General features: G+C 43.9%; 1 protein-coding gene across 1 annotated transcript in view; it reads left to right on the top strand.

Annotated features, from left to right (window-relative positions):
- Nucleotides 1-357: 357 nt before the first annotated feature.
- GLT1D1 (glycosyltransferase 1 domain containing 1) overlaps nucleotides 358-15,234 on the top strand; it is a 44,896-nt gene continuing 30,019 nt past the window's right edge. The window contains exons 1-3 of the mRNA XM_088065232.1: nucleotides 358-441; nucleotides 11,236-11,384; nucleotides 13,392-13,497. Of these exons, the coding sequence (XP_087921358.1) occupies nucleotides 11,285-11,384; nucleotides 13,392-13,497 (206 nt within the window). The 5' untranslated portion in view covers nucleotides 358-441; nucleotides 11,236-11,284. The remainder of the gene's footprint in view (nucleotides 442-11,235; nucleotides 11,385-13,391; nucleotides 13,498-15,234) is intronic.

Genomic DNA, 15,234 nt, shown 5'->3' with positions numbered 1-15,234 from the left:
CGGCGCCGCGCCATTGGCTGAGGCAGCTGTCACTCCGCTCGCGTGAGGCCCCGCCCCCGGCAGCGGCGCTGCGCTATTGGCCGAGGGCGTTGTCTCCCCGCCCACTCCGCCGTCACGTGGCCGAGTGGGGCGCGGCGGGGCGGAAGGGGCGGGGCCGGGCTGGCGTCGGCCGTGAGGGAACCCGGGCGGGAGAGGCCGGGGGTGTCCGGCAGAGCCCGGCAGAGCCCGAACGGGCGGTGGTGGAGGGCCCGCAGGGTGTCCGGAGCGTGTCCGGCAGAGCCCGGCCCGAGCTGGGCACGCCGGGCTGTGCGGTGCCTCTCCTCGCTGTGAATCGGCTGCAGCAGGGAAATGGGTGTCCGCAGAACCTCCGGAGCGGTTCTGTTTGAAGGGACCTCTGGAGAAGGCCCGGGCCAAGCCCCGCTGGCGCAGGAGCCCGTCCGGGTGGGTTTGGAATGTCCGCAGAGAGAGAACCCACGGCCTCCCTGGGCAGCTTTCCCCTGCTCTGCCATCCCTAGTGAAAATAAGTTCGTGATGGAGAGGTGGAATTGTGGTGCTTTAGTTTATGGGCGCTGCTCCTCATGCTGGTGCTGGGCACCGCTGAAAAGGCCCCGATTCCTTGGCAGCCACTCTGAGATATTTCTATGCCTTAAAGAGATCCCTTCTCAGTCTCTCGAGATTGAACAGGCCCAGCTCCCACGTTCCCTCAAAAGAGAGATGCTCCAGACCCCAGATCCTCTTTGGGCTTTTTTAGGGTTATTTAATGCTATAGTTTAAGACTGTTTCACAACAAGGCCTTTCAGCAGGAAAAGGTGATAATGTGCACTGTGAAACATGCATATATGTGTTTTTGTATGTGTTTTTATGTGTGTTTGGAAGCAGTGGGCCTGGCCCAGCACCAGGGTGTGCCTGGTGACTCGGGTGGGAAGGCACGCAGGAATTATCCAGGTACACATGGAGAATGACCACTCTGATTCCAGTGGGACAGAGCACGCGCTCCAAATGGGAAAACATCAATTAGCAGTTGTAAGATTAGAGCCCTAAGACGTGCTGCAGTTCCACCATCACACCTGTTGAGGTAAAGGTTGTGAATGTATGAAACAGTCTTCAGCAGCAGATCTTAAAGTCTTATTTTTGCCTGGAACAAAGTGGGTAAGACACTGGTGGTTCTGTGTTTTCAGTGAGAAAGTTAAATTGATTGACAAATAGTTATACACCAAACATTTGGGCATGACTTACTTTGGGGCAGTGTTGGTAGTGCAGCAAGTGATGCTTGTAAAAGTAAATATATTCATTTAATAATGGGCCTTTGTAAATAGCATATGCCATAAAAATGACTCATTAAATATATTTGCTCTCTAAAGCAGTTAACCAATTTCATGACAAAGGACAATGAGGAATAAGGAACCAGCTGTACAGACATGTCTGTGGACTACTGGAATGTGACTGATTCTGTAATGAAGTTACATTTCATCTTTTCCTAGCTTAATACAGTATTGTCATATTAACTGTGATTGCATTTTGAGTATTAGTAGTATTTTCTGGAGACTCAAAGTAATGAAGCAGACTTTGAATTGCTGTGTCTTGTTTTCATGTTTTATGTTCTTCATCATTTACCTTGGTGAGTGAGGTGAGATTTCTATATTGACCTATCCCACAGCTGGTACAAACACCTAAAAATGCTGGGCAGTGGCTGAAATGTACATTAAAATGTTACTTTTCAGCTATAGAGCTGTGGGTACTCTCACTGAAACTCACAGGTTAGAACCCAAACATTCTCTCTGGCAGTGCAGCAGCTCAGGAAGGAGCTTTTAATATTCCTCCAAACAACACTTTGCTACAGTGTGTTTAAAACTTCTTTCTGATACATCCATGATCCTTTCTCTAAACACAGTGGGTGCAGCTGTGTCTGTAAAGGAATACATTAATGCATGTCCATATTTTCAAGATACAATGCTGCACCTTTCCAGGTTATTTTTTTCAGTCAAAGCCTATATAGCATAAAGCCAGAGTTACCATAAATAGTGATAAAATGGTAAGATCTCTTTGAATGTTTCCTTTATCTCCTCTTTATTTCTCAGACGACTGGTTGAGTTTCCTCATTCCTCATGGGGCAGGCTTTGTCTTATTTTGACGTTTGCATTTTTGTCTTCTTTGTGTTGCACACTAAATGAGTTGGAGAGCTGTAGCTAACCCAAAACGTGTCTCTCTGAGCCACAGTCAGACATCCTGCCTGGAGAATCTCCGTTTCTGCCTGCCCAGGCTGTTGTGGGTGTGCTGCCAGACCTGTGTTGTGTGCAGGGGAGCAGGAGTGTGGCAGGGGCTGGGCCTGTGTGACACCTGCAGGTGGGAGCAGTGCCAGTCTCAGACACCCAAATGTGCTTCACGTCAGCTGCTCCAAGGCTGCAACCCTGGCCAGACTCACAAGAGCCCCACACATCTCAACACCAGGGGGATTTCAGTGCCAGAAACACTTTCTAGAACAAAACTGGTTTGGTTCTGCCTACCCTTTGATTAGCATTTACCCTATTTCTAGCATTTCTGCAAGATTGGTTGCTCTTCCAGGTTGTAGCCAAAATTTTTAGTTCCAGTGGAGTTTGAAGTGGTCTAAATAATGTGCTGAATCTAAGTGAGAACTCGGTGAGGTGCAGCTTTGCAGCACTAAGACTCGTTAGCAAAACATGAGCCTGCCCACCAAAATGTTTACAGAACCCACTCCAGTGTGTGTTTTTACCACTTCTAAACCCTCAATTACAAAACACCTGTTAGCCTCAGAAAGCCACACAAATTATTGGAAGAAGTATTGTTTCAAAAATGATTAAATTCAATAGTCCTCTGTCCATGGCATATCTTTTCTACATATTTTTCTCTCTGTCTACCTGACACTGAAATTTGAAGAGTAATTTAGGCTATAATAGCAAGGCACTGCAGTTTTTGAAGAGGACCTTTCCCTGTCTTCTCCAGCCTTTGGGGAAGCTGGCATCTGTGTGACCCTGGGGTGAATTGCATCATGCAATCAAACTAGGTTATAATAAAGTGAGTTTTCTGTCCAGCCACCCCCCTTCTCATCACCACCAATGTCCCACACCTGTTCTCAATAGCGTTACAAGATGTTGGAACACATTCAGGTGTATCTACCATCAGCCACCTGTTTCTTGTTAATGTCCCAAGGCACTCCCTAACGGGCCCCTCATCTTCCTGCCTGCTGCCCCTCTCAGCTCTTCTGTGTTCCTCACTCTCATTGGGGTGCACCCCTTTGATCCTGAACACTGCCTCGCTGGTCTGGGAGACGTTTTGCTTCGTCCAGAGTTCAGGTTTGTTCTTTTTCTCTTCCCTGTTTCGTTGCATTTTTGGATTCTGTCTGCTGCTGTGGTTTCTTGCCAGACCTTCCCCTTGCTCTCACACAACTTTGGCTCAGCTTCGTTATGGCCTTCCTGATGTTGGATGGTTTTTGACCATCCCACTGCTTTGTTTTTTGGACTAGCACATTCCTCTGGCTGTTCTGGGGGTTAGCATCTTACCCACATGTATGTTTTTCCTAACGGTGTTCCCGCAGCGAGCACGAGGCAGCTCACGGGGAGGCACACGGTGCCATCAGGAGGCTGTGATGCTCTCCTCGGAGGCCTCTGAATTAATGTTTCCCTGGCCACCATCTGAGCGCATCATCTCTATGGCTGAGTAACGAGAACACACAGCGCTGTCTAGAGGTGTGGGAAGGCACGCAAAGCTCCGGGCTCGGTAGCCAGGTGTCCTCTGGCCGGGGCAGCTGGCAGGGCTGGCCCATCCCCGCGCAGGGCCGGGGGCCGCGCTTTCCGGGCCCGGGGCAGGTGAGGCGGGCGGAGCGGAGCGGAGCGGCCGCGATGGGGCTGCTGCTGCTGGCGTGTCTGCGGGCACGCACCGGCAACGCCACCACGCCCGCCAGGACCCGGTCAGTGCCGCGGGGGAGGATGCGCTCCGAGCCGCGGGGAAGGAAGGGTGCGCTCCGTGTGGGGAGGGTGCCCCGGCGGGCAGGGCCCGGCTGGCAGGCGCTGCCGGTGCACGGAGGCGGCTCCGGCCGGCCGGGGGTGTGTGAGGGCCGGGGCACGGCGGGGCCGCTCCCGGCAGGGCTGAGCCCGGCTCCGGGGCCGCTCCTCCCGGGCAGGGCTGAGCCCGATTCCCGGCAGGGCTGAGCCCGGCTCCGGAGCCGCCGATCCCCGGCAGGGCTGAGCCCGGCTCCGGAGCCGTTCCCCGGCAGGGCTGGGCCCGTTCCCCCGCAGGGCCGGGCCCGGTCCCCGGCAGGGCTGAGCCCGTCCCCCGGCAGGGCTGAGCCCGTCCCCCGGCAGGGCTGAGCCCGGCTCCGGAGCCGTTCCCCGGCAGGGCTGAGCCCGTTCCCCGGCAGGGCTGAGCCCGGCTCCGGAGCCGCTGCCGGGCACGGCTGATCCCGGCTGGCACAGCCGCAGGGCAGCGCGGAGCTCCCTCGGCCGCAGCGCTGGGAATGGCCCGGGCTAACAGCCTCAGAAACATTCCCGATGTCCCCATTGAACGCTCTCTGTGACGTGGGAAAAGGATGTTGGCTGAGAGCGGTGCTGCTGGGGCTTCCCTGTGCGGGTGAGCGATAAAAAAAAAAAGTCGCTATAAAAATGAATTAATTTCCCAATGGTTTTGTCCTCTTGAGGCCCGAAATAACGATTTGGTTTCATCTTATCTAAAAGTCGTCCGCAGTTTAGTTGTTTTTCTTCGGATGAATCTCTTGGGATATTCTGCTGTGATGAGTTTTCCCTGCCCTTGAGCTGGGTATTATCTCCCGTGTAATGTTATGCATGGAAACATCCTCAGACATTTAAGTTTTCACACTGTTTGTGTCATGCCAAGGGCAGCCTCAGAGTTCTGCAGGGCTGCTCTGCTGTGTAAGGTGCTGGCAGAACGTATCTGCTGGTCCTGTCTCTCACCCAGGCTCTGAAGATACCCAGAGCAGAGAAAGATGAAGGTTTTGGTATTTCAAAACAATAATTGTTACTAAAATTTTGAGATACAAGTATGTATTTTTATGCCTGTACATTTCAGCAGAGCTCCTGTGGCAGTCTCCATTTCCTTTCGGATCTTACCCTTTGCTTTGGATAATACAAAACTAGTTTTTCTTGGGGACATCACTGCTCAGTTTTCCTCTGTAAGGTTATTTACCTTTACAAATTAAATACTTACCTCCTTCCAATTCCACTTTGAAGGAAGTCAGACACACATTTAGACTGGAGCTGTTCAGAGCTGACCTGGTGGAAAATCAGCTTTTGCATTGTTTCTAGTTAAAATAAGCCTGAATGAGCCAGAAAAACAAATGTTCACAATTATGTCAATAATAAGATTTTATTATTACACTGACAGTGGTGTGTGAGCACACAGTACCAAGGGAGGATGAGCAAGGTGCCTTCAGCCATGGCAAGCAGCAATTTTGGTGGCTGCAGCTGTGGCATGTGATGGTGGATATAAAATATATATACAAATATATTTATAAAATGCATAAAAATATATAAATATATATTATATATTATATATATTTATAAATATATAAAAATATACATAAAATATATAATATATAAAATATATATAAAATAAAATATATATAAAATAATAGTTTTGGGATGAAGGGGCACAGGCTTGGTGGGCTGCAGCAGCTCAGCTGGCAGATGGTTTAACACATAATTAATAATAATTACACATAATAATAACAGATTAATGCAGTGCTTTGCAGCTGTGGGAGCACAGCCACCCACTGCAGCGTCCTGGAAATTCCTCAGGCCAAGAGTGAGAATTCCTCAGGCCAAGTGGGTGCTGCTTTCTTGTGCACATAGACCTTCAAACAGAAAGAAAATAATGAGAGATAAACTTAATTGACATTCATAATAAAGCTGGGTAAAGGATTCTAGCAGAAATGGTGTTTGAGGGTAACTTGTGTAATGTTTAATTCCTGTTTTATCACCTGCTGTAAATGTTATTTATTGGAATAATGTAAGTGAGCCTTCAGGGAAAGGAAACAATTCTGGTCAGGGAAAAAGTCAAGAGTATTAGCTAGCTCTTAAGTCCATATTCCTGACTAAAAGGCTAGGTCATCACTAAAACCATCCTGTGCAGCTATTTCTATCCCATACTGATTTTTTAAAGACTTTATGCCATTAAAAATCACCCCAAAACCTTTATGTGTGGCTGTGTCACTTTTAACACCAATCTGCCATACTGAGGTTGTGTGCACGTGGCAAACTCTGTATCATGTGTGTTAATACACATAAAATGCATATTGCAGTTAATATTTGCCTTCAGTTGTTTCTGTGCATGTGCTTAGGAAGTTATTTGTTCAGTTTTTTTAAATATTGAACTTTTGGTTAAATATAAATGAAACAATGATGTTGTCTCTGGGTTGAACACTTGCCAGCATGTATTAATTTTATGGCTTAATATCACAGAGTATACTCTGTTTATGATATTACAACTCTTCCAACAACTGCTTCATCTTTTCATAAATAAGATACTCATTTCCTGAGTTTAAAGTGAGTGGTGATAAAGGCAGCAGGATCTAATTTGGCTAAAAATCAACTTGCTAAAACAAGTGGTGTAATGAATGTGCTCTGGGCTTTACTCCTATTGGTGCATGATCTTTAATCACCTTAAAAAACAGGAGCAGTGAATAAAGAATACAGCACTAAGCAAAAGTCTTTGCTCAGCCTTAGAAATGAGATCAAAGAGGGTGTCAAGGAGGAAAATAAATTATTCTTCCCTGCCCCTTGAAATGTTTTGTTCGTCTTTTATGCAGTAAGGAGGAATAGAAATCTGGAATTAATAGGTTAATTAGCAAGATTTAGATTAACTGTTTTGCCAATATGTAAATGTTTTCTGGAGAGGGAGAGATTGTTTTGGCTCTTTAACTGGCCAGTTGAGACAGCCATTCTGTAAATCTCCAGGAAATCAACTGTGAGAGAATTAAAACCACAAATTCAGCGGCACTTATCATTCCTCTGGACAGCTGGGTTTGAGCTGAGACATTTACTGCAGTAATTCAGTGATCCAGACATTTCTGCTGCTTCACCTTGGCCTGTGTGCCAGTGTTACATCCCACAGGAGAGCGCTCCCAGGGCAGGGGTCCTCCTGTCCTCAGGGCAGGTGTGGGAGCTCCTGCAGCTCCCTGCTGCCTCTGCTGGGCTTCTGGAGGTTCTGGAGGTCCCTGCTTGGTTTCTGGAGGTCCCTGCTCAGGTTCTGGAGGTCCCTGCTCAGGTTCTGCAGCTCCTTGCTGCCTCTGCTCAGGTTCTGGAGGTCCCTGCTCAGGTTCTGGAGGTCCCTGCTTGGGTTCTGGAGGTTCTGGTGGTCCCTGCTCAGGTTCTGGAGATTCTGGAGGTCCCTGCTCAGGTTCTGGAGGTCCCTGCTCAGGTTCTGGAGGTCCCTGCTCAGGTTCTGGAGGTCCCTGCTGGCTCTGCAGGGCCACTCCCAGAGCAGGGACCTGCAGGACAGGTGTTCATCTGCAGCCACGGTTTGCAGTACAACAGTCTGTATTTGTAGCACAGGTTTAAACTTTGCAGAGTTCTTTGGGTCCTTCCAGAGCTCCTTGGAGCTCAGCTGCAGAATTGAGAGCAGAGATAGGAGGAGCTGGTCCCCATCTTGGTAACATCTTTAACTTCTGTGATTCACAGTGAATTTTAGTCACAGTTGACTCACACCAATGCAATTTGTCTGTGTTGCTTCAAGGAGAAGCTTGAGAGGGAAATAAAATGAAGGTTGTGTTGTTTTAACAATTACGAAAAGCAGAAGATAATTTATGAATAAAATAGCAAATGAAGCAGGGTTTCAGCTCAGAGCTTCAGTGGGAGTTGTGAGTATCCAGGTGTGGCTGGGTGTCTCAGAGGCACTGGAATGAACTCTGCTCATTTATGGCTCTGAATTGTGCCATATATATTTAACAGTATAGTTAAATATATGTAATATAACTGGAGTTGGTGCACAGCTGCTGTGCAGAGCAGACAGCTGAGGGAAAGAGATAATTAATATTTTTGGATGAAGCCTATTTTGTGCCATTCAAGAAGTGTCAGTGTATCCACCTACCAGGAACTTTTTGGAAATCAAACATTCCTTGTCTGCAAGTAATTCCATTAGATCAGTGTCAGTTGAAATTTAGAACATAAATGTTTCTGAAAGGAAGACATCACAGAAAACTGAGCAAGTTTCACAGCCATAATACCTTAGGAATAATCACAATTTTAACTCCTGTGCCTTCTCCTCAGCCAGGCTGTGTTTGGAACTCTGTTTCCTTATGAAAACCTGTGAACTGCAGATTCCTGCTGAGGGAGGGAGGACTGCTGGCCAGGAAAAGTGAGCAGTGGTGATCAATTATGTAGGGAATAGAAAATGAAACATTGATTGGTATTTCATAGATGTGTTAGAGAAAAATGGTTTTTGGATGGGAATCTCAGAACACGCTTAGAAATTCCACTTACAAGCTTTGTGATTTCCAAAGAACATAAAAAATATACCAAACAAAAGAGAAATTAATTTCCTGAATGCTAAAATGAGGATATTTGTCCAATATTCAGGTGTGTATAAATATCACAGTGTAAGCAGTGAGCAGTATCATGTACTTCTAACAATGCTCTTTCACATTTACTGAGTGGCTAAAGTTCTCCCTGATGCTTTCTGCCTAGAAAAACACCCCAAATCTGGGATCTGACAGCTCAGCTCCATTTTAGAAATCTTTATTTTCCCCACTTTGTGGCATTGGCTTCCATGAGAGTTTCAGCAGAAGGGAGAAATGGGGCAAGGCAAATTCTTGATCCAAGGAATAATCGCTGTTTGTTTGGACAGGTGGGAATTTATCTCCTGTACTGGAGCTGGGATAGAAACAGAGCCTTGAGACTGGGCACTTCAGCATTGTCTTTAATTCCCAGACAGCAGGAGCTGGGCTGATTTTTATTTCTCATTCAGAAAATACTTGTTTATGGAATGGCAGAACAGTGTGACAAGGCATTTGGGAGGAGAAAAGACATGGATAATGTGTCTCCTCTGTGCTGGCTTCGCTCAGGGACATCTGGGACTTCATGGACACAGCAGTCTTCAAAAAACATCTCCTGCAATAACTTCTAATCGTGCTCCTTGGTAGCAGCATGTGTGAGAAAATCACAGTCTGCTTTTTTTGGTTATAGAGATGAAAAGCCACTTAGAAAAGAAAATAACATTGTAAATTTCAGAACTTAAATACCCGGTAACTCAGCTTCTACACCCTGGTATTTCCATATATGCATAATGTGAAGCTTGTGATTAATGATATCAAACTCAATGGAATGTTTAGGGGATCAAGGCCTCTTTAAACCTGGGAATTTGAATTATTCTGGGAATATTTGCTTATTTTCCCTTCTAAAGATGCACGCAGATTTTTTTATGCGCTCCTGAGTAGAATAAAAATCTGTAAAAGAAAAAAAACCCAAATAAATACTAGAGGTAATGCATAATTTCTGAGCCTTGGAACACTTGAGGGAGTCCCTCTCTATTTAGTGCTGAAACAGCTGTCATTCCCCAGGGGGATTGGGAGCGGTGGAAAGCGTGGAGGAGGAGAAGTCATCCCTGGTACATTTTAAAAAAAAAACAACCACTTTGGATTGGAATTCCATGCTGAGTTTCTCCATTCCTGATGTCCCGAGAGAGTTATTTTCAAATTAATTGTAATATGCAAACATATTGCTTGTACATGATAGTGATTTATGGTAATTGGAATACTGATGGGGAAAAAAACCCTTTTAGACTGTTTAATGAGCACCTGTGAAATTCTGGGATGCATGCACCAGCATCCCCAGAGTTTTCCCAGGAGATTTTCTCTCCACATCTGGGACATTTGGGCATCATTATTTAGATACAAATTGAGAACCTGTTTTGAGAGCCAGTTCATGGGGCTGCTGGTGGTAATAATTGCTCAGCAGTGTAAATAAGGAGCTTAAAATGGGGCTGTGTTCTATTATTTATTGGTATTTCTCACAATTTATTGCTCTTGTTCCGAACAGCAGAGTTAAAAGGAGTTTCTTTTTGGGATGAGGAAGAAGTCCAGCACCATATGTTGTGCCAGTGGAGCTCTAGCTGTTGTGGTGTTAATCCTAAATGTCCTCCAGACATTTTACAGCACTTTTAGCAGCAATTTCTGCAGTAATGACTAACTTCTGCAGGACAGAAAATGACATTTCTTGGGAGGCTATGAAATAATCAGGAAATGAAAGCCAGCATTATCCAGGAAGTCAGTGAATTAGCAGGATTTTAATGCCAGAACAATTAATACACGATGAGAAATAAATCAGCTGCAGTGATCTGGAATAAGCAGGGAACATTCTCGTGGTGTTTTTGTGACACTGCAGTGCAAACACTCAGGGTGGGCAGACACAGATTTTCTCCTGGATGTGTTCTGGCTGATGTTCTTGGGAACATTGATAACTGATGCTGGTTTCAGGGAGAGGAGTGAAGCTGTCTTTCATTTAAATTAAATTAAAATTAAAAATTTAAGTTTATTAAATCAATCAGTTTCTTGGCTTTGACAGTCTTTGCACAATGTTTTAATTTGAGGAACCACTGTTTCCAAAGATGAATGGGTAAGCTGACTTACCAACCTGTCCTTGGATTTGTTGGTTTTTCTTTTTTGGAGCTGAGATTTTTAAAGCAGGCTGTGAAGGTATTTGTGTAATTACTTCTGTGTAGTTTCTTGCTTATATTTCAGTTATCCTTTGGTTTATAAATGGGTGGGCTAAGACAAGAAGCAATTAATCCCACGATCAAACAGGAAGGGGAAACATTCAACTCTGCCCTTCTTGATGCATCAGTTTTTATGTTCTGTGTTTTTGTAGCATTGAGCAGCTGGACATATTTGTGCTTTCTTCATTTGGGTGTCCTTTCTGCAGAAGGGAAGGTCTGAGAATCTCTGAGAGCAAGGTGTGACACACTCACTGCTAAAGGAGGGTTTTAGCATCAGAAATTGCACTCAGGGTCCTGGGTTAATTAATTAATCCTTCATTAATTCTGATTTTCAGGCTTGGGGCCGTGCCTGTGGCTCCACAGGTGACAAAAACCCTCCAGGAAAAAACCCAGCCTTGGCAAAAGCTCCTGGCTGCTTGAACAAAAATGGCATCAAGTTGAAAATCAGAGCAAAGTTTAAGGGAAAATATTTTGATTAGTTTACTTCATCTACTGGTGTGCCTCTGACATGAATAGTGACTCTGCATTCTTCTTCTGTTTTTTCCAATAATGAAGGGATCATCTCCATGCTGCAGGTCATACCTGTGTTCTAAAAGATGCTTTCATGTATGGGAGTCCAGCTGAAATAGCAAATCTGACCTCCACAGATGAGTTTGATGCAGCCCTGGCCATTCACCTCTATAAAGCAGGCAGACTGCTGCAAGGTAATCCTCCTTCTACTTGTGATAAAAATACCTCTTAAAAGAGTCCTGCAAGGGAAGAGAACGAATCCTAGCTGTTATAAATGGCTGTAAATGCATAAACCCACACAGAATATCCTTATTCTGTTTATCCACTTCAGTAAATGTTCAGAAATGCTAAAAATCTCTCTCAGTGGGAGATCTGATACAGAGAGAACTAAATAAATGTACTTTTAAACCACATAGTGCTTTTGATAATTAAGTACTTTAAGTACATCAGGATAAGAGCATTACCTTAACATCAGGATCCTTTCAGCAAATGTGTTCTTTCAGAGGAAAATGGCTTGGCTAAGTAGAGCTGGGGTCAAATGGAAGAAAGCAGGGAGGCTAATTTGATTTTTTTTTCCTCAAAAATGAGTCAGGGTTTTTCGACATGAAATACCATTCCTGTCAGCTAAACTACAGGAGACAGGATGTTATCAGACAAATAATAAAATTTTCTACTCTCTCTAGCCACGTAGAACAAAATTTTAGCCTGCCATTAATGATATGGCAGCAGCACTGGCTCTCAAAATTACAGCCAGTGTCACCTACTGAAATTGCAAGCGTGCATCCTTTTCTGAGAGCACCTCTGGGTTGTATAAATCCATTCACTGCAACAAAGACATAATTCCACACTTCCCTCGGGTGGAATCACTCTCAGGGTGAGCTCTGCTCTGCTGCTTTGGAGACTTCAGTTTGTTGTGGTGGCTTTGCAGAAAGCCTGAATTATCATGTCTGCTCTGCCTGGGTTTCCTTTGTTCCAAAGGGGCTCTGATTTCAGCAGGGACCTAGAATACAAATCTGGAATTAGTCTGCAAAATGAGCTCTGCTAACATATCAATTAAGGCTTGTTGGAATAGAGAGAGGATTGGTTTCTTGACAAGACCTTGTGTTGTTTTGGAAGAGTCTTATGGAAAGTCTGAGAACCATCTTTTTGGGTTTTTTTGGGATTTTTCCTGAGGAACAGAAGATAAAGTTGAATTTTAACTGTTTATTGGAGTGAAATTTTATTTGAGTTGAACTTGAATGGCAATGCCTAAATGCTGCTGCTGTAGCTTTTCAAGTGACCTGAAAACTTTGCAAAAGCTCAGGCATTTAAATAAATCAGTTACACCGATTTAAATATTTAAATAAATATTTATATAAATCAGTTACACTGTTCTAAAAAGTATCTGCAGTGAATGAAAGAAAAATAAACCAAAAATCTCTGAAAGCTAGGACAGTAGCAGTAAGATTGCAAAAGCTTTTACTCTTTGACTGTGATCATCTCAGCAGACTTTTGGGAGGAAAGAAGTGTTTGGGAGGATTCAGAGTGATTCCTGGCTCCTGGGAGATTTAGAAATTCAATGATTACCCTCACACTGCCATTGCTGCCACACTATTGATCTGTTTGGCCTCATCCTGGAAATTCTGTTTACATGATCAACACACGTAAAAGATAACATCAGAATTATTTACTTTTTAAATTTATTAAAGAGGTGATACATATTTTATAATGTATTACAGACAGTCTGTCTCTTGAAGATTAGAGGCAGTGGTGTTTTGATAGTGCACATTAATTCCCTTCACCTGCAAACATTAGAGTGGAATATCAACAAATGCCAAGGAAATTCTCCAAGTAGCCAGCATGGTAATTAGTCTTTCGTTCTTTTTGCTTGCTCTCTCATTTAGTAATGAGGAAATTAGCAATGCTAATAAATCCTGGTCTTACAGCTCACTTAACTTTCAAATGCAAATGTAAAATCTATGGTAGGTGTTCTATCCTTATCGAAATACTTGGTTTCCCATTTGGTTTGGTGTCCTGTGAAAGTTCAGAGTTACTCTGGGGGGGTTTCAGTGCTAAAAAAAATTAAAATTCAAGTTTCTCCAGGTTTCCTTTTCCAAGAGTTCTGCTCACAGAGGTGATTCAGTATTATCAATGTGCTTTTTCACTCCTGGCCCTTACGTGGACACGCTGGGAAAATTCTCATTGCAGCCATTGCTTTGCAGGGAGCAGAATTCCTTTTGGAATCATCTTTGGTGGGACAGATGTAAATGAAGATATCAAATGCAGAGAGAAGTGCCAGGTGATGGGAGCAGTGCTGCAGGAAGCCAGGTAAGAGCACGGGGGAAAGATTTATCACAGGAAATTGCATTTGTGTGTGGCAGATCTTTTAGGAAGTTTTCCAGACACACTTGGAATCACTGGAAGATGTGTAGGGCAGCAGAGGAAGGCTGGACTTGTTGAAATCCTTGTGATCTTTACATATTTTTTGTGATTAGTTTGTGATTAGTTTGTGATTAGTTTGTGATTAGTTTGTGATTAGTTTGTGATTAGTTTGTGATTCAGTGATGGGGATCAGATTCAGTTGGATCAGAAAAGTGTCTGTGTGCAGTCTGTGTTGTGTTTGCTCTGTTCCTCACACAGCTCATGGACAGAATGCCTGGCTGAAAAGCACATCCCTCAAGTACAAACAGATTTTTTTTCCTTTTATTTTTTCTCCCCCTATCGTGGTCCTTTCCCTGGATCCATGAGCAGAGAGGCAGAGACTGAAACAAAGCCTTTAAGCAAATTCTCTCAGTGTTTAGGTGAAATGACAAGGGAGAATTTTCAGGGTGTTTTAAAGTCTGGAAAGTTCTAGTGACAGATATCAAATGTAGAATGATCACAAACCAGAGGAAATTACCCAAAAGACTTCTGAGCATTTTTCATAGTTTTGAAAAGAGGTTTTCTCCTGCCTGATCCAAAGGTTTGTTGACTGGAGCAGTGTTTGAGGCCGTGCTGGGGGAGGATTCTTGTTGCAAGGAGCAGGGTGGGTTTTGGCTCAGGCAGAATCTGCAGCAGAATCTCTCTCCTGTTTCACCCTTGCTGACACCACTCTGTTTTCCAGCTGTTATTGGCTCACTGAACACTGGCAGAGCTGTGCTGCTCTGTCTGTAATCCCCTGTAAAATGTGGGAAGCAAACAGGTTTTAAAGACAGCTCTTAATCACTGCTCATTGGAAAATCATTAGGGCATGTTCTCCTGTCTCAGTGTGACTCGGAGTTGGAAGCAGCTTAAGGGTCCCACTCAGGGAAAAATTTATGTACTTGTTCACTTTTGTTATCAAATAATCAGAATTTATTCTTTAAACAGGTCTGAAGGAAAACAAGAAGCTATCTAATGTGTCAGATAAATTTCAGCACTGGGCAAAGTGAGAAATACATAAAAACAATCTCTGAGTGTGTCCATTTGCTCCATCTCTGTTTAAAATATCGTCTGTCACAAATACAGCTAATACAAAAACTGTGCTTTACTGAATGCTTTTTAATGATACTGAGTTGGGAACCTGAAGTATACCTCAATAGCTTGAATTATCTGTGGTATTTCACAATGTATCACTCCATCCTTATGCAGTTTACAATATTTTCTCTGCTACAGGAAAAGTGTCTCAGTTTTCCAGAAGTTATCCTGAATGTGCCTCTTCTCCAGCAGCATCACTGCTGTTATTCATTGCAGAGTTATTAAAAGAAACATTGATTTTTTTCTTTTCTTTATTGATTGCAGGGCTCTAAGCAGAAAGCATCATGAATTGTAGATTACTTGTCCAGTACAATATCCCACCACATTCCATAAAACAAACTATTGAACACTTTCTAGCTTTATGAGTGTTTCATTTTTAATCAAATTCCTCTAAATGGTGCTTGTACTCCTCTAGGGTATTTTTTTTTTCCAATTGAACAGTATTTTGTAGACTTAGAAGCAACATCTTTTTATGCTTGTTAATGTGATGTATTGAAAGGATAATTGCAAAATCTGGGAAGGGAGCATGTGCAACTTGACAAAACAAGCATTTGCAAAGGCTTTAATAAC

Source organism: Pseudopodoces humilis, chromosome 20 (genome assembly GCF_049639895.1).
Source record: "Pseudopodoces humilis isolate 2021_Gansu_Grassland_sample_001 chromosome 20, ASM4963989v1, whole genome shotgun sequence".
NCBI classification, from domain to species: domain Eukaryota; kingdom Metazoa; phylum Chordata; class Aves; order Passeriformes; family Paridae; genus Pseudopodoces; species Pseudopodoces humilis.
Note: the sequence above shows the minus strand (reverse complement) of the source record. Positions and strands in the feature narration are given on the sequence as shown.